Genomic DNA, 20,186 nt, shown 5'->3' with positions numbered 1-20,186 from the left:
TGACCCTGCTGAACCTCACATCACAGCGCTAAGGGGTATTGCACCCATATTGTACTGTCTCAGTACTTTTATATTTGTGTGCTGTAGCACTTACTTTTTATTCGCAGTTATTTTGTAAAAAGTTCGCAATTATTCGGCGGGAGGAGAAGATGGCGTGATGCAGCGTGCGCAGCTGTCCCGTAAAATGATACTGTATTTGTAAGTAGGATGCTGTGCACAATTCTGATTTGATGGAGACAGATGTGAGAAGCAGAGGAACATCTGGAGGAAACTTCTGAAATGCCCGGTTCGCTGCCGCTGCTACCATGCGATCAAGAATCTCCGATGGGAAGGCGCCAAAATCCTCGGCTTTGCCTGCTGCTGGCGACCGAGGCTGGGGTCGAAGCATTCAGCAAAGATGGTGCTCGGTACTCGGTGTCAGAGGGCTGATCAGAGGCTCGAAGTTTTTGGACAACTCTAGAGTCGGACTGTGGTCGGGCATGGCAGGGAGAGTTTTCTTCCTTCTCCCGTCTATGTGAGATGTGGGACTTTCGAGAGACTTTGAACTTTTTACTGTGCCATGGCCTGTTCTTCATCAAGTTATGCTATTGTTGCACTGTTGTAACTATATGTTATAATTATGTGTTTTTTGTTAGTTTTTCAGTCTTGGTCTGTTCTGTGTTTTGTGATATCACACCGGAGGAATATTGTATCATTTCTTAATGCATGCATTACTAAATGACAATAAAAGAGGACTGTGTGTCCTCATAATCTAAACTAAATAACACTATTCTTTGCATTTCTGGTTAGATGCTAACTGCATTTCATTGGCTTTGTATCTGTACTTGGCACAATGGCAATAAAGTTGAATCTAATCTAATTACACAGCATCCACACGAACAAGAGGTTTTGCACCTCACATTTCACATGTTTGGTGGGGCCAGAGATTGTCTTCCCTAGACTAATGCCGCCGGCCATACCTGAAGGTTACAATTGTGGGGGTATCATTCCAAGATTGATATCGTCGGATGCTGTGTGATTACCCTGAGCATTGAACCAATGGGTTGTGTGTCTAGGTCTGTGATAGTATGGATGCTGCTGGAGTGGAGCGATGGTGTGCATCCACGAGGTTACCAGTAACTAATGCGTGCATGTTCAGTGGGGTAGGTATTTGAACTCTGGATAAATTGTTAATTGGGCTTCTAAGTGCTGTTAAAGCCGTCGGCAAAGTTACAATTGTGGGGCGGAAGCTTGATAAAATGGTGAGCACAGACCTTGTTTTAGTTCAGACTAGCACTGACGTAATGACAGTGGAACTGCCTGGCACTACTGAGGCCCCAGGTAAGAGGGGGCGTGGACTGTCCATACTTTCCGGGAGGAGGAGAGTGTAGCACAGTGGACTGAATTGCAAGTTGACTCTCCCATAGCTGGAGGCAGAGACTTCAAAGACAGGGTTCTCTTGTTTCTGCTTAGCGAGGGGAAGGAGTGGTCTGATTTAGAATGTCTAATGAGTTCCCGTCCCCCAGTGAAGAGTGAGAACTCTGAGTTAGTATCTGCCCCTACCTCTCGGGTGAATAAATGGAAAAATGCCCATGTCCAAAGTCCCAGTTATGATAGGCTCTGCCTGTTCTCAGTAACTAAGCCTACCCTTAAAGGGGGTACGAGACTTGGGCAGAGCAGACCTCTCAGTTATTAGATGCGTGGCAGTGCTCTGATGACCTAAAACGACAGCGATTGGTTGAAAGTTTGAGGGGGCAGGCTGCTGACATTGTCAGCCATAAAGTCCTAGTAGCCCCTTGCCAGTGCTGCCACTTACATGCAGACAGTGGAAAATGCATTTGGCATGGCAGGAAGCCCAATGGAGCTCATGACGGGGTTTCAGAACCTGTGTCAGGAGAAGGGGGAGAAGCTTTCTGCCGACATCTTTCGGCTAGAGAGGCAGCTAAATTGCTTGCAGTGCAGAGGGCCATTCAGGCGGCTGAGGTGGATCAGTTAAGAATGGACCAGATAGCGAAGGGCGCCCGGTCCCAAGGCCTGATGGCTTGGGGTCTCCGACTGTTTTGTAAGACACGTTCCCCCCCCCCCCGTTTGTTGAGCTGATCAGAGAAGTATGAGAGGAGGAGAATGCACTGGACTCACGGGAGGCCTCCGTCAGCAGGGTACAATCCTCAGTAGTGGTCCCCTGCGGTGAAGTGACCAAGAATGGCCTGTCCCAGGGAGTGGTAGAGTTGAGAACTGAGGTGTCCCGGTTCTTTTCAGCAGGTATGACCCCCCCCCCCCCCTGTATGATGGAGCTGTTAGGGAGGCGGATCCTCTCGGGGGATGAACTATGCAGAGGGCTGCCAGCAACCAGTGTCACACAAGAAGGGGAGCAGCCGTTATTGTCTGTTATAACTGTGGTGAAGAAAGACACTTCAGGCGGGAGTGTGAATGAAGGGAAACCCCTCAGAGAGTTAGTCCCCGGGTACCTAAGCAGAGATAGTCGTTAGGAAACCTTAAAAGAGACCCAGTGAGGGGATGGCCTGGCGCATTGGGGGGCATGAGGGGAACACATTCCCAGCAAAATATCAAGGAACACCCTTAACCAAAAAACCCTGTTCCTGAAGGCTTAGTGAGACCAAGCTCCAGTGTATCGCTACAAATAGAGGGTATTTATGTTGGAGCCATACTTGACACAGGGTCACAGGTCACTTTGCTGTACCATTCATTTTACAACCAGTCTTTGATGCATTTACCATTGACGCCATTCTGTGCACTAGAGATCTGGGGTCTTAGTGAGTCTGGTCATCTGTTTGATGGCTATTTGTCAGTGAAGCTGGAGTTTTCAGATGCCGATGTGGGAGCGGCTGAGGCCCTTGATACATTAGCACTACTTTGTCTGGACCTGTTGAGAAGAGTGGCGTTTCAATTCTTGTGGGGACCAGCACTCCTATTGTGAGGAGGTTCATGGGAGCCTGCAAGGAGAAAGCTGGAGAGAGCTTCCTAAGAGCATTATCTGTTCACCTGGTGTTTCGAGCTGCTTTTGAGGAAGTGTGTGGCTGCCGAGTTTAGACCAGAGACTGTGTGGTTCACCCAATCAAAGCCAATTGTGTTACAGCCCAGGGAAGTAACAAATGTAATGGGGATCCCAAAATCTCCCAGAGTGCAAGAGGGTGAAGCCTTCTTAGTGGATACTCAGGAAGACCACGAGGAGGAGTCGGGATTACCTGCTGGGGTGCTGGTGAGGCCCAAACTGCAGAAGCCCTCGGTTGTACAGGTGAACAGGATAGCAGTGATTGTCCAGAACACTACGAAGAGGGAGGTCACCTTCAAGCAGGGGATGCCCCGGCACATCTTTTCCCAGTGACGGTAACGTCTAGTGTCCCTGTAGGACAAGCCGGGGAGAAACTATCTGAAACTGCTGAGTCATTCAACTTCGGGGACACCCGGCTCCTGCAGATTGGAAGAGGAGGTTGATAGAGAAGATGTTGAAGCTAGAAGGTGTCTTTTGCACTGACGAGTTTGATGTGGGTTGTTCCAAGAGCACTCGTCACACTATCCGGGTGACTTGAGGACACCCTGTTCAGAGAGAGGTTGTGGCGACTGGCCCCTGAAGACATGGAAGATGTGCGGCAGCATTTGTGGAAGTCAAGGAAGCTGGGATCGACACTGAGTCCAGAAGCCCCTATGCGTCCCCAATAATAGTGGCCAGAAAGAAGGATGAGAAAGGAGGTACGGATTTGTGTGGCCTATAGGACTCTGAACAGGCGTACCGTCCCTGACCAGCTTACCAAATCGAAGATGCACTGGCCTATCTGAGTCGTATGAAGCGGTTCGGTGTGCTGGACTTGAGTGGATATTAGCAGATCCCCAAGAGTGAGGCTGACAAAGAAAAGACGGCATTTATATGTCCACTGGGATTCTTCCAGTTCGAAAAGATTCCCCAGGACATATTGGGAGCCCCTGCAACTTTCCAGCAGGTCATGCAGAAAACGGTGGGGGATATGAACTTGCTTGAGGTATTGGTCTATCTGAATGATCTCATAGTGTTTGGGTCCACGTTGGAAGAGCATGAAGCAAGGCTACTGAAGGTGCTGGGCTGCCTGAAACCTGAAGGGTTACAACTTTCCCTGGACGAGTGCCAGTTCTGCAAGATGTCTGTCAGCCTTGTCGGGCACATAGTGTCACTCGATGAAGTAGCTATGGATCCAGCTAAGATAGATGCGGTGTCCACATGGCCAAGGCCCCAGACTGTGAGCGCTCTGTGCTCGTTCCTTGGGTTCTGTGGCTACTAGTGGAGGTTCATGAAGGGCTACGCGAAAGTGAATCACCCTTTAAATCAGCTTCTGTGTGGTTACCCTCCCTTGGGGAACAGAGAGGAGGACAGAAGGAGAGGAGGGTAAAGAGTATCTTAGCCCTTCGGAGCCTTTTGGACCAAGGTGGGATGTGAAATGTGATGAGGCCTTTCAGACACTGAAGGAGATGCTGACCCAGGTGCCCGTGCTGGATTTTGCAGACCCCCGATTGCTGTATGTACTGCATACAGATGCCAGCTGAGAGGGCTTAGGGGGTATCCTGTATCAGGATCAGGGCACTGGGTTGAGACCTGTTGCGTTTGTCAGCCGGAGTCTGTCGCCCTCTGAGAAAAACTTTCCCACACACAAGTTGGAGATCCGTGCGTTGAAATGGGCTGTGTTGGATAAGCTGAGTGACTACCTCGATGGTGTCAAATTTGAGGTGAGGATGGACAGCAGTCTCCTAACTTATATCCTGACCTCGGCGAAATTGAATGCCACAGACCATGGGTGGATGGTGGCATTGTCTGCCTATGATTTCAGTCTGAAGTGCCAGCCGGGAAGTAGGAATATTGATGCTGATGTTTTGTCTCAATGTGCGCATGAAGGGCTGGACAGGGACAAAGAGTGGGAGAGTGTTCCTGCCCCAGGAGTGAAAGCCATGTGCCAGTTTGCCATTGCCGTGAAGGCAGACGGAAGGCAAGGACAGGATCGAGCGGTAGATCACTTGGGAGCTTCCGATGACGCCATTTCACAAGTTTACTCTAACCTGACTGCTCTGAAGATAAACCAGTTACCAGAATTGAGTCCTGGGGAAGTGGCAGCTGTTCAGTGAGATAACACTGGCATCGGTACCGTTTGGTCAGCAGTCAAAAAGGGAGACATGGTCCAAGTGGAGAAGATGAAACACACTGTGGTGCCTCCATTACTGAGAGAATGGCCCAAGTTGGAGTTGTGGAACCAGATCCTATACTGGGTCACGTCACCTCCAGACCAACCTCAGCATTCCCAGCTGGTTCTGCCTGAGAAGTATCAGAACACTGTGTTGAAGTCACTTCATGATGATTCTGGGCATTTGAGGGTTGAAAAGATCTATGGATTGTTCAGGGATCGGTTTTACTGGCCCCGAATGAAGCCAGAGGTTGAAGAATACTGCAAGTCGTGCATTCAACGCATACAGCAGAAGACGCTGCCTACGAGGGCAACTCCCTTGACCCACTTGCAGAGTGCGGAGCCCCTTGACCTGATGTGTATGGACTTCCTGTCAACAGAGCCATATGCCAGCAATATGGCAACTGTCTTAGTCATCACGGATCACTACACCAGATATGCGCAAGCTTTCACTACCAAGGATCGGAGGGCGTCCACGGTGGCCAGAGTGTTATGGGAGAAGTATTTCATTTATTATGGCCTCTCCAGGTGGATACATAGTGATCAGGGACGGGATTTCGAGAGTAGACTCATACATGAGTTACTGGGCATACTCAGAGTCGAGAAGTCGAGGACTACCCCTTGTCACCCACAGAGTGATCCCCAACCTGAGAGGTTTAATCGGACCTTGCTAGACTTGTTCGGAACCTTGGAGATCAGCAAGAAGGGCAGGTGGAGTCAACATTTTGGACATCTGGTCCACTGGTACAACTGTACCTGAAATGAAGCTACCGGGTACTTGGCATATTATCTGATGTTTGGATGCGAGGAGAGGTTGCTCAGTTTGGGACTGACGAGGATGACCTACCACCGAAGACTTATCTGAAGTATGTGTCTGATATGAGAAGGGAGCTGAAAAAGGCTTAAGAATTAGCTAAGATCGGGCTGCCAAGCAGAATCAAGCAAATAAGAGGAGGTATAATCAAATGTTAGGTTCTCCCAACTCATGCCGGGAGACCGAGTCCTCAAGGAATCTGGGACACCTAGGAAGCATAAGTTGGCTGACCGTTGGGCAGGTACACCTTATGTAGTGGAGAGTTAGATGCTAAACATACCAGTTTTCCAGGTGAAACTAGAAGATGGGAATGGGCCTGTCAGGATTCTCCATCGGAACCACCTTCTGCCTCTGGGACAAGAGGTGCAGGTTTTGTTAACTCCCACTAATTGAAGAAGGATTCCCAACCCTTCTCACGTTGAGTGAGGTGAAATTGGGGGGGGGGGCGGGGGTTCAGTGGGGCCCTGCAAGGGATGAAGTGGGGCTTGGCCAAGGGACAGAGGGGACGGATGATAGACCAGGGGAGCAGGAGGGCCCGAGTGATAGATTGGGGGAGGCCTCGCCAGGTAGACCAGAAGTATCTCTAGTAGTGTCAGAACACAAAGAGGTAGATGAGGGGTTATGGAGGTCTCACAGAATCAGGAGACCACTGGATAGGCTGGCCTGTGTAGCACCAGGGGAACAGAGTGTGGCCCCTACCGCTTTGGGGAGCTTGATCACTGCCTTTTACACCTGGGTTGGACTTTGTACTTTGCAGGAAGGGTTAGCGAATTATCTCAAGGTCACGAGGACATGACTAAATTTGGTGGGGAGAGAGTGTAATGCACTGGGAAAGGTTTCACTGCTAATGTAATGATATTTCTGTAGCAGCAGTGTTTGGGTTATGACTAGAGGTTACGGGGGCTTTGGAATGTGCGCCGTCCAATGAAGGGAGTGTTTTTTTTCTTGATTTGTGCCTGAGAGTGAGGTGTTCAAGTGGAAGATGAAGAGAGAAGATGACTGAAAGGAGTGGACTTGGACTGGGGCCAGGAGTCAACGGAACCCGGGGGAAATCGATGGAGGACCATCGGAAGGGAAACCGTGAGCTCCAACTTGTGCACATTAGACTGTTTCATTAAAATGGTCCCTTTTTGTTTTTCTTTACTAATCCTCCAGTCAAATTAAAAATTATAAAGCTAAATCGTTTAATTGTATATGGTGTACTGTCTGTTGTTTCGTGGTACTGATTTGTAACAGGGTAACACATCATGCAGCATCCACACAAAAAACTCTTCCCTAGTCTAATACCGCTGGCCGAACCTGAGGGTTTACAGATGTATATTGTAGTAATGAACATATGGCCGAATCAAAGGTGGTGATAAGAGAGCATATAGGAGGGAGACTGAAAATCTGGCTGAGTGGTGCCACAACAACAACCTCTCACTCAGAGTCAGCAAGACCAAGGAGTTGAAATGTGATGCACAGAGAAGGAAACCACAGGCTATGAGCCAGTTCTCATTGGAGAATGAGAGGTGGAGAGGGTCAGCAACTTTAAATTCCTCGGTGTTATTATTTCAGAGGATTTGTCCTGGGCCCCATCACACCAGTGCCATTAAGAAGAAAGTACAATAGCGCCTCTGCTTCCTCAGAAGTTTGAGAAAATTTGGCATGACATCTAAAACTTTGACCAACTTCTATAGATGTGTGCTGGAGAGTAGATTTACTGGTCACATCACTTTCTGGCATGGAATCACCAAACCCCTTGAATGGAAAATCCTACAAATAGTAGTCGATACAGCCCAGACCATCATGGGTAAAGCCCTCCCCACCACTGACCACATCTACACCGACTGTTTTTGGAGGAAAGCAGCATCCATCATCAAGAATTCCCCTACCCAGGCCATGTCTCCTCTCGTTGCTGTCATCAGGAGGAAGGTACAGGAGCCTCAGGACCCACACCACCAGATTCAGGAAGGTATTACCCCTCAACCATCAGGCTCGTGAGCCAGAGGAGATAACTTCACTCACCTTTACTTGCCCCATCTCTGAACTGCTCCCATAATCTATGGACTCACTTTCAAGGACTCTTCCTCTCATGTTTTTGATACATATTGCTTACTTATTTATTTTGTATTTGCACAGTTTATTGGCTTTTGCACATTAGTTACACACACAAAATGCTTGGAGGAACTCAGCATGCCGGACAGCATCTGTGGAAAAGAGTGCAGTCGACATCTCGAGCCTAGACCCTTCATCCTCCGCCTGAAGTGGTGACTGTACTCTTTTCCATTGATGCTGCCTGACCTACTGAGTTCCCCCAGCATTTTGTGTGTGTTGTTTGGATTTCCAGCATCTGTAGGTTTTCTCTTGTTTGTGTTTGCACATTAGTTGTTTGTCTTTCATGCAGTTTTTCATTGATTCCATTGTGTTACTTGGATTTACTGTTTATGACAGCAAGAAAATAAATCTCAGGGTGACATGTGTACTTTGATAATAAATTTACTCTACTTTGGAATCTTCACTGAATTTTCTTTGTGTAGCAGTTGTAATTTTGCTGATATGAGTAAAATTTCTCCCTGAGTGACTACTTTTAAGATTGCTGAAATCTCAATATTTTTCTGCTTCTGAGTTAAATTAGTATTGATGAATAATAAGTATGAACAATAAATTATTGCACTTGTTTCTTTCATGCTTCCTAAGGATAAATATGAGGAACTGATGTGGTAAGTTTTCCTATTATGATATCCCAATGCATTGTGTATCGCAAATACAGTGGACTCTGGTTAATTGAGACACATCGGGACCAGTACTTGGCCCATTTAAGTGGTTGTCCCAATAAGCTGAAGTTTCATGGGAAATAGTTAAATGCTATAGAAAAGACAAACTATTGTTTAACTAGCAATTTATGTATTTAAATGAAACACAGAACAAATTAGAACTACCAATACCTCTGAAGTACCATAAGACTGTATAAGCTCTTAATAGTTATTGACAGAGGAATTTATCTGCCATGTTCTTTTGATTGATGGTAAATGAACAAAATCACTGCAGACACCTGGTGCAGATAGCGGATTGCCTTCATATAGTGTTTCAGATGATTCTATCCTCCAAATCTTCATTTTTGTTGTAACATTTAAGATACATTCATAATTCCTAATTTGTTAAAGTAGTGGAGTTGTTTCAGTTTCACTCTCAGGCATTTCTGGCATCTCCAGGCCTGAATGCTTGAATCTGTGGTGAGCAAAACGTTCTGAGTTTTTTCTGCTTTCTCGCCAGCTATCGGTGACAAAACTCACTGCTTTTTGAATACAAACACACACAATTGACATTATTTTAAAACTGTTTGCTCTGAGTACAGTGTAGTGTCTATCGGCCACACAAGTGCACACAACTGACACTAGTTAGAAACTGTTCGACAACAAACTCCTGCCCCAGTTAAGCCACATGGTCCCAGATATACAAAGGGAAACCAAGCCATTTTCTCAATTTAGTTTTTGTTCTTTGAGTTGTCCCTAATAAATCACTGCTCTGAAAAAGCAATGGCCCAATTAACCGGAATCCACTGTACTATGTGAAATTCTATTTTGTGTTATGTGTAATACTTCCAAATTGCATTTTTTTTAGTGTGCTGTAAGAAATGTCAGGGTTCTCCATCAGAAATTTCTAGAGATTAAGAAGGCACAGCAGAGTTTCCTGCCAGAAGGCATAAGGAGTTTGGAATGGATAAGAACAATAAGTGCCATGCTGCAGCATATAAATAGAAGAGGTGCATTAAAGGACTATGGAAATAGATTCTTCATTTGAACGTTTTAATGCTTGAATTGCCTTTTGATAGGTTTTATACCTATCAGATCTCTCTGCGTTGTGTTCTAATTGATTACTATTCTACCAGACGCAACTACCACAGAGAGTTGAACTCCTCAAATTTTTTTTCTCAAGGAAAGGGAGCTTTATATATCTCTAAACCAGTGATCGGTAAAAGAAAGTTTGAAAAACTTTGCTATTTATGTTTAATATGTATAGGGATACTACCTCAACTGGAACTAGTTTTCAAAAACTCATACATTGTTTTCTATAACATACTGTTATTTGTCTTTGTGTAAAGCTCTGTGCTATATTTAACACAAATTGTCAATTGTTTATAAATCAAGGAATGATAATGTTTATTTTTGATTGTTTCGTTCCAAAATTTCTGCCTTGCCTCCATACTGAAAGTCTCTCAGGAAAACGCATTTAACTTTTTTCATGCAGTGGGGGACTGATGTCTTTCTTCCAACTACTTCTATGGCTTTTGTGTATTTTATGACTATCTGGAGAAGACAAATCTCTGAGTTGTATTCTGCGTACATACTTTGATACTAAAATGAACCTTTGAACCTTTATAAAATAACTTTCTTAAAAAAGCAACACACATAAAGATTGCTGGTGAACGCAGCAGGCCAGGCAGTATCTATAAGAAGAGGTACAGTCGATGTTTCAGGCCGAGCCCCTTCGTCAGGACTAACTGAAAGAAGAGATAGTAAGAGATTTGCGAGGGGGAGGGGGAGATCCAAAATGATAGGAGAAGACAGGAGGGGGAGGGATGCAGCTAAGAGCAGGAAAGTTGATTGGCAAAAGGGATATGAGAGGGTCATGGGACGGGAGGCCGAGGGAGAAAGAAAGGGGGAGGGGGGAAGCCCAGAGGATGGGCAAGGAGTATAGTGAGAGGGACAGAGGGAGAAAAAGAAAGAGGGGAAAATATATATATATAATAATGTATGGGGTATGAAGGAGAAGTGGGGCATTAACAGAAGTTAGAGAAATCAATGTTCATGCCATCAGGTTGGAGGCTACCCAGACGGAATATAAGGTATTGTTCTCTCTCTTTTTCTCCCTCTGTCCCTCTCACTATACTCCTTGCCTATCCTCTGGGCTTACCCCCCCTCCCCCTTTCTTTCTCCCTAGGCCTCCCGTCCCATGATCCTCTCATATCCCTTTTGCCAATCACCTGTCCAGCTCTTGGCTCCATCCCTCCCCTTCCTGTCTTCTCCTATCATTTCGGATCTCCCCCTCCCCCTCCCACTTTCAAATCTCTTACTATCTCTTCTTTCAGTTAGCCTTGACGAAGGGTCTCGACCCAAAATGTCAACTGTACCTCTTCCTATAGATGCTGCCTGGCCTGCTGCGTTCACCAGCAATTTTTATGTGTGTTGCTTGAAATTCCAGTGTCTGCAGATTTCCTCGTGTTTGCGTTTCTTAAAAAAGAATTGGTTATATCACCTTTATTTAAAATTATTTTACTTTCATTTTCTTTACCCTCTATAAATTAAAGCAGTGGCTATAAATGCTGGTTAAAGATCTTAAAAGTATTTGGGGATATTTCATCAGCTGTTCAGCTCTCATAGTTATAGCCCAGAACTGAACCTTTCCATTTGTATTGTATTCTTTTGGTATGCTGAATAAAAAAAGAACATTAATGGGAGCAATCTTCATGAGCATTTCAATGGATCTGGTTTCAATTTTGATTCATAAATTAATAGTTTAATATTTTTACTGAGTCACACTTGCATAATTAGACCATAAGATGTAGGAGCAGAATTAGGCCATTTCATTTTCCCTCTCAGCCCCAATCTCTGGCCTTCTTCCTGTATTCTTTTATGCCCTGACTAATCAAGAATCTATCAACCTCTGCCTTAAATATATTCAATGACTAGGCTTCCACAGCCGCCTGTGGCAATGAATTCCATGCTCATCACTGTCTGGCTAAAGAAATCCTCCTCATCTCCATTCTAAAAGGACGTCCTTCTATTCTGAGGCAGTGTCTTCTGGTCCTAGACTCTCCCACCATAGGAAACATCCTCTCCACATCCACTTTATCGAGGCATTTCACCATATCATAGGTTTTAATGAGGTCACCCCTCATTCTTCTGAATTCCAATAGCCCAGAGCTATCAAATGCTCTTCATAGACAAGCCATTCTATCCTGGGATCCTGGAAACTATAATACTATTGTTTACTTCAAGATAAATTGATCAGAAATGACTTCTGATTTTATGCAATATTGAACAAATGTAATTCAAGTAAGATTTACATTTTTAACATTCCTGAATTTTAATATCTTGGATCTGGTTTCATTTTTCATTTTTAATTTCATCTTCAAAAACTGGTATAAAGCTGTCTGAAAGTTTAATTTTGGGTTAGCCTTTTAGTTTCTGATGAATATTTTTCTTTTGCTCTCCATTTTTTAGAGATATAATTCCAAATATTTAAGTGTATATAGTTTAACTAGATGTATCCAGAAAGCTTAACAAGCAAATTCACCATTTTGTTTCATTTAAGGTATATTTTCATAATTTTTACATGAACATTGGGAAAATATTTCTTAAATTTATGCTTTAATTTTAAGGTGCTCGATTCATCTTCACTTAACTTTGGGACAAGGGTGAAATGGTTTGCGATATGCTTTGTCTTTGGAGTTTGTTGCTCAATTCTTGTAAGTAGCTGTACTGTGTTGATTTTTCATTTGTCATGTTAATAATTTAAAACATACCAGGTCGAAGTTATTGCTTAAAAGATATAAAAACATTTTATAAGTCACTTGGCCTCCAAATCACTGTAACTATTGCTCCTATTTCTCAAGTATTATTTGTCCCCCTAAAATGCATCTCTTCAGGATTAAATTCCATGTGCCTTTGCTCTGCCCATTTTACCAGCTCATCAGTATCACTCTTCAGCTAAGATTGCCCTCCTCACTATCAACACCACTTCTAATTTTCATGTCATCTGAAAACTTGCATTTATACAACCATTAAGTATCCCAGCACAGTACTGTTCTACTGTTAACAGGCTTCTGTTTGCAAAAACCCTTGACCATCAACTTCTGTCTCATATTACCAAGCCAGGTTCAGATCCAATTTCAAATCTACTTTGTCAGATCGCCCTAGGCTATGGACCCATGCAGGATGTTGTTAAAGACACTATTGAGGTCCATTTACACTACATCAACTACACTACCCTCATCATTGCATTTAAATCACCTTTGAAAATTTCAGTCCAATTGGTCAGTTAGTGTCGCAGTTGATTGAATAGTATGACAACCATGCATTTAGGGTCGCATGTGGTGAATAATTTGGGTAAATCTCCATAGCTACCAACAACTACATATGCAGAAAATAGCATCCTGAATTGCACTATGGCTAATAGTTTTGCCCAATATATGAAAGCAACATGCCTTGCATTTAATTTACCCAATACTGTTTCCCACCCATTAAAAATGCTTGGGTTAATACAGTATTATGCATATTATCAAGTTGCCAAAAACTATTTGAATATATATCATTTGAAGTTTTTGACAGTACACAACTTTGACAGTGTTATGACAATATGAATGCATTGAATATTTGGCTAATAGGTTGAGTAGTGGCACATATGACTGAAGAATTACTTTGCTAGTCAGATACCATCCCAGTTAATTTTCTCAAACATTTGGCCTTCCTGAGTGTCCCTTTCTAAGCAAGATTAACTAAAATTAATTCTTGGGTCTTTAAATCTACTATATGGTTTGACCTGAAAAATAAACTTAATCCATACCTTTGGCATCACAAAAAATCCTGGTACATTTTAAAGGAGACATAAATGAACCATAGAGCATGTTGGCAATGCTCATATTACTCACATTATGATCCATTTTGATATAGACCAGTATTTTTATTTATATTCAGTAGTTTATGTTTAATATTGTCATGTTGTTAACAGCAATACTTTGCATTCAGCAATAAGGGGCACTTATATGCCTACTGTTGAGTTCTTTAGCTAAGAAGTTCTTTTTATCTCAGTCACTAAGCCTTAAAAATGTGCATTCATCATATAAAGGTTTTAATTGTGTAGAATTTTGCTGTGTGCTAATCATACTTTACCTGGCAAGCTGGTTTCTGAATTCTTGAAAGCTATATTGCAACATAAATTTCAGTCTGCGCTCCCTTTTATTTTTTTAATATGAATAATGTTTCTGCTTGTTTGTTTTAAATTGTTCCTGCCTAACTTAGCAGTTATTTATAATTTAAATTAGTTTTGAAATCAAGACCACAGTTTTGAAATTTACAGATGATGCCAAAAGGAGGATAATCATCAATGCCTTACTGCAAATTACAGAGAAAGTTAATAAGTGAACAAAATTGGTAAATTAATTTCAATATTGTTTAATATGAGGTATTGCATTTTAATGTCAAAAAAGAAAGATGAGGCTTTTATTGAAGATAATGCAGGAGAATATGGGAGAATAAATACACCAATCATTTAAAATCATATTAAGTAACAAAATAAATATATCATGTGCTACCTTTGCTTCTAGATAAATAGTATTGCACAAAAGACAATTTGAGCCAAGAATATAACATTAATTAGTCTACACTTCAGGTATTTCACATGGTTCTGGTTGCCAGGTTTTCAAAGTATCCAGTGCCTATAAAAAGTATTCACCCCCCCTCCAGAAGATTTCATGCTTTATTGTTTTATAACATTGAATTACAGTGGATTTAATTTGGCTTTTTCTTACACTGATCAACAGAAAAACGGCTCTTTCGTGTCAAAGTGAAAACAGATCTCTACAAAGTGGTCTAATTTAATTACAAATATAAAACACTAAATGATTGATTGCTAAAGTGTTCACCCCCTTCAAATCTGTATTTCATAGATGTACTTTTGGCTGCAATTAAAGCCTTGAGTCTGTATGGATAGATTTCTATCAGCTTTGCACATCTGAACACTGCAATTTTTCCCCAACCTCTGTACAAAACTGCTCAAGCTCTGTCAGATTGCGTGGGGATCGTGAGTGAACAGCCCTTTTCAAGTCCAGCCACAACTTCGCAGTTGATTGAGGTCTGCACTCTGACTTGGCCATTCCAGGACATTAACTTTGTTGTTTTTAAGCCATTCCTGTATAACTTTGGCTTTATGCTTGGGGTCATTGTCTTGCTGGAAAACAAATCTTTCCCTAATCGCAGTTCTCTTGCAAACTGCGTCAGGTTTTCCTCCAGGATTTCCCTGTGTTTTGCTGCATTCATTTCACCCTCTACCTCCACAAGCCTTCCAAGGCCTGCTGCAATAAAATCATATTAAGTAACAAAATAAATATATCATGTGCTACCTTTGCTTCTAGATGAATAGTATTGCACAAAAGACAATCTGAGCCAAGAGCAACATAAATTGGCCACATCTGATGGCAGTTCATAATTCACACAAAATATCTGGTTTACTATAAATAGCTAGCCAATTTAACAATTATAATGTGTCTTGTTCATACACTATTATCCATCTTAGTCAAATCTGGTTGACAATAAGCTAATCCATTATCCATGTGAAAACTGATAAACATTTTTTTAAAAAAGCTGAAGTTGTCATTTTATTTTCATTTTCTTCAATGCATTGTTGTAGAAATTTAATATAGATGAAGTTCACCTACAGTATAAACAGTCAGCAGCTTAGCAGGTCACATGATTATTAATTAATACTTACCTTTTGCATTGCATACTCTTGTTTCAGGGAACAGTTTTGCTCTGGCTTCCTAATGGAATAAAATTATTTGCACTGTTTTACACATTAGGAAATATTGCTGCACTTGCCAGGTGAGTGTTTACAATGCTTTGAATAAATTGACTTGCTGTACTGTACATCAAAGTATTTGTTATGAGCCATATGCCCTGCCCCATCCAGTCTCTAGTTCATTGGTTTACCCAGTATTGCCAGTAAATGCAGCGAATTGTCAGGATGCAGCTCCCAGGACTGGACACCATCTATTCCAGCAGACTCAGGGGGAAGGAAATCAGCACAACCAGAGACACCACACACCCCAGCCACTCCCTGTTTGACCCGCTGCTGTCCAGCAAAAGGTTCAGGACACTAAAAGCCAGAACAAATAGACTGAGGAACAGCTTCTATCCCAGAGCTGTGGCCTCCATCACACCACTGCCACAGAACAGTGACTGGAACTGTGAGCACACACATGTACACACAAGGACTCAAATACTTGCAGTAAGGCAAATGCAGTGTTAGCATTCATTCTGAGAGGACTAGAATATATATAGAATATAAAAGCAAGGATGTAATGTTGAGGCTTTATAAGGCACTGGTGAGGCCTCACTTGGAGTATTGTAAGTAGTTTTAGGCCCCTTATCTAAGAAATCATATGCTGACATTGGAGAGGGTTCAAAGAAGGTTCACAGAAATGATTCCAGAATTGAAAGGCTTATCATATAGGGAATGTTTGATGAATCTAGGCCTGTACGTACTGGAATTGAGAACAGCGATCCCCAACCACCGGGCCGCAAAGCATGTACTACCGGGCCGTGAGGAAACAATATGAGTCAGCTGTGCCTCTCCTCATTCCCTGTCACACACTGTTGAACTTGAACGTAGGGTTTCCAACTGTCCCGTATTTGCCGGGACACCCCATATATTGGGATAAATTGGCTTTTCCCATACGGGACCACCCTTGTCCCATATTCCCCCCCCCCCCCGCTAAGGTAGAGCGTTCCTATGAAACCTTTCGTGCTGAAATGGCGTAAAACGAAGAAGCAATTACCATTAATTTATATGGGAAAAATTTTTGAGCATTCCCAGACCCAAAAAATAACCTACCAAATCATACCAAATAACACATAGAACCGAAAATAACACTAACATATAGTAAAACCAGGAATGATATGATAAATACACAGCCTATATAAAAGAGAGATAATGTATGTACAGTATAGTCAGGAAGATTAAGCCAAAACTGATTTTTGGGGAAAAAAAAATCAGCACATACGCACATGCGCATGTCATGCATGCACACACAGGTGCCCGTTGAAGGCTTCATGGTCATGGTAGTCCTTCCTGGGGTAAACACAAGTGTCCCGGGACTTGACTGCTACCTTTGTCCCTTATTTGGGAGTGAGAAAGTTGGCAACATTAACTGTAAAAGACATGTTGTGGTGAATTTAACCCTACTTGAACGCCCCCCAATTTCCCGCCCCCCCCCCCACGGTCAGCCGGTCCGAATCCCTGGTTTAGAAGAATTGGGGGGGGGGGGAATCTCATTGAAACCTATTGAATGCTGAAAGGCCTCAACAGAGCGGATGTAGAGAGAATGGTTACTATGATAAGCAGTGAAAGACCAAAAAGACCTATATAGAACATAATAGCATCGGAACAGAATGGAAATGAGGAGGAATTTCTTTTGCCTGTGAGTGGTGAATCTGTGGAATTTGTTGCCACAGGCAGCTGTGGAGGCCAAGTCATTGGCTTTCTTTAATGGCAGAGGTTGATAGATTCTTGATTAGTCAGGGCGTGAAGGGATACAGGGTGAAGACAGGAGATTGGGGCTGAGAGGATGAAATGATGGACCAGACTCAATGGACCAAATGGCCTAATTCTGCTTGGATATTTAGAGTCATAGAGAACTACAGCACAGAAACAGGCCATTCTGCCCACCTGGTTTTTTGCTGAAACCATTTAAACATTAAATCTCTATATCCGTGTACCTATCACTTAAACTTTGAAATCGAGCTCGCATGAGCCACTTGTGCTGGCAGCTCATTCTATACTATCACGACCCTCTGAGTGAGGTTTCCCCTTATGTTCTTTTTAAACTTCTCACCTTTCACCCTTAACCAATGACCTCTAGTTGTAGTCCCACCCAACCTCAGTGGAGAAAGTCTGCTTGCATTTACCTTATCTATACCTCTCATAATTTTGTATACCTCTATCAAATCTTCTATGTTCTGAGGAATAAAGTCCTAACCTGTTCAATCTTTCCATATAACTTAAGTCCTCCAGGCCCAGCAACATCCTTATAAATTTTCTCTGTACTCTTTCAACCTTATTTACATCCTTCCTGCAGGTAGGTGACCAAAGCTGCACACAATATTCCAAATTAGGCCTCACCAACATCCTGTGCAACTTCAATATAACATTCCATCTCCTGTACTCAATACATTAATTTATGAAGACCAATGTGCCAAAAGCTTTCTTTATGACCCTATCTAGCTATGACGCAACTTTCAATAAATTATGGACCTGTATTCCCAGATCCTTTTGTTCTACCACACTCCTCAGTGCCCTACCGTTAACTGTGTAAGATCTACCCTGATTGGCCTAGCGAAGTGCAAAACCTCATACTTACCTGCATTAAATTCCATCTGCCATTTTCCCAGCTGATGAAGATCCCTCTGTAACCCATAATAGCCTTTCTCACTGTCCACTATACCCTCGGTCTTGGTGTCATCCGTAAATTTGTTGTTCTAGTTAACCACATTACTATCTAGATCATTGATATAGATGACAAACAACAAAGGACCCAGCACCAAAGCCTGCAGCACACCACTAATCACAGGCCTCCGCTCTCTGGCTTCTTCCACAAAGCCAATGACTAATCCAATTTACTACCTCATCCTGAATGCCGAGCGACTGAACCTTCTTGACCAGCCTCCCATGCGGGACATTGTCAAATGCCTTACGAAAGTCCATGAGAAACAACATGCACTGCCTTACCTTCATCCACTTCCCTCATAACTTCATTGAACAACTCCACAAGATTAGTTGGACATGACCTAGCATGCACAAAGCCATGCTGACTATCCTTAATCAGTCAATGGCTAACCAAATACTTATATATTCGGTCCCTTAGAATACCTTCCAATAACTTTCCCACAATTGATGTCAGATTCACCAACTTGTAATTTCCTGGTTTATGGTTAGAGCCTTTTTTAAACAGCGGAATGACATTGGCTATCCTCCAATCCTCTGGTACCTCTCCTTTCGCTAAGGACAATTTAAATATCTCTGTTTGGACACCGGCAATTTCTGCACTTGCCTCCCCATAGGGTCAGAGAAAACACCTTGTCAGGCCCTGGTGATTTTCCACCCTGATTTGCCTCAGGGTAGCAAACATCTCTTCCTCTGTGATCTGTACAGCGTCCATGAAGTTGATGCCACTTTGCCTGACATCTATAGACACTGTATTCGGCTCCAGAGTAAATGCAGATGCAACGAATTCATTTAAGATCATCCCATCTGTCTTGGCTTCACACATGGATTACCATTCTGGTCTTCCAGCGAACCAATTTTGTCCCTCGCAATTCTTTTTCTCTTAACATATCTGTAGAATCCCTTAGGATTCTCCGTCCTCTTGTCTGTTAGAGCAACTTCAGGCCTTCTTTTAACCTTCCTGATTTATTTCTTAAGTGTTCTTGTACTCCTTAAGCAACTATTTTGTTCCTACTTGCCAATACCTGCTGCGCACCTTTTTTTCTCTCTTAACCAGGGCCTCAATATCCATTGAAAACCAAGACTTTTTATTGTTACCTTTTATTCTAACAGGCACATTCAAACTCTGTACTCTCAAAACATTGTTTTTGAAGGCCTCCCACTTGCCATATCATTTCTGGTACCATCAGAATTGACCTTTCTCCAATTTAGAATTTCAACCCATGGACCAGCCCTATCTTTTTGCATATTTACTTTGAAACTAATGGCATTACTAAATGCAAAGTGTTCCCCTACACAAGCTTCTAACACCGGCCCTGTCTCATTCCCTAGTAGCAGATAAAGCATCGAATGCTGTCATTGGGTCTTCCTATGGACTGATGAAGGAAGCTTTTCTGAACACATTTGACAAACTCTATCCCATCTAGTCCTTTTACAGTAAACCACACAAAATACTGGAAGAACTCAGCATGCCAAACAGCATCTATGGAAAAGGCTTCAGCCAAGACCCTTCAGCAGGACCTTTTACAGTAGGGGATTCCCAGTCAATATGTGGAAAGTTAAAATCACCTACTCTAACAAGCTTTTGTTTCTTGTAGCAGTCTGTGATCTCTTTACATGTTTGTTCCTCTAAATCCCTAGGATTGTTGGGTGGTCTTTAATATAGCCCCATTAACATGGTCATAATCTTCCTTATTTCTCAGTTCCACAAATAACGCCTCACTAGTCAAGTTCTCTAGTCTGTCCTGATGGAGCACAGCCATGACATTTTCCCTGACTAGTAATGCCACTCCTCCTCCTTTAATCCCTACTGCTCTGTCATGTCTAAAACAACAGAAACCTGGAATACTGAGCTGCCAGTCCTGCCCCTCCTGCAACCAAGTCTCACTAATGGCTAAACCATTATAATTCCAGTGTTCATCCATGCACTGAGCTCATCTGCCTTTCCTGTGATCTAACGGTCTTCTGGTCTTCTAATGCTTTATGTAATAATTCTAGAGATCTAATGCTAGATGCCAATTAAGTAT

The 20,186-nt window shown here is 42.8% G+C and overlaps 1 protein-coding gene across 1 annotated transcript in view; it reads left to right on the top strand.

Moving 5' to 3' along the window:
* The window catches only part of LOC134350581 (vesicle transport protein SFT2A-like), an 87,629-nt gene that overhangs the window by 31,533 nt on the left and 35,910 nt on the right, over window positions 1–20,186 (top strand). Inside the window, 2 exon segments of the mRNA XM_063055987.1 lie at window positions 12,323–12,409; window positions 15,457–15,539. Of these exon segments, the coding sequence (XP_062912057.1) occupies window positions 12,323–12,409; window positions 15,457–15,539 (170 nt within the window).

The sequence above is a fragment of the Mobula hypostoma genome, chromosome 8 (genome assembly GCF_963921235.1).
Source record: "Mobula hypostoma chromosome 8, sMobHyp1.1, whole genome shotgun sequence".
Taxonomy (NCBI): Eukaryota; Metazoa; Chordata; class Chondrichthyes; order Myliobatiformes; family Myliobatidae; genus Mobula; species Mobula hypostoma.
This window is presented reverse-complemented; position numbering and strand designations above follow the sequence as displayed.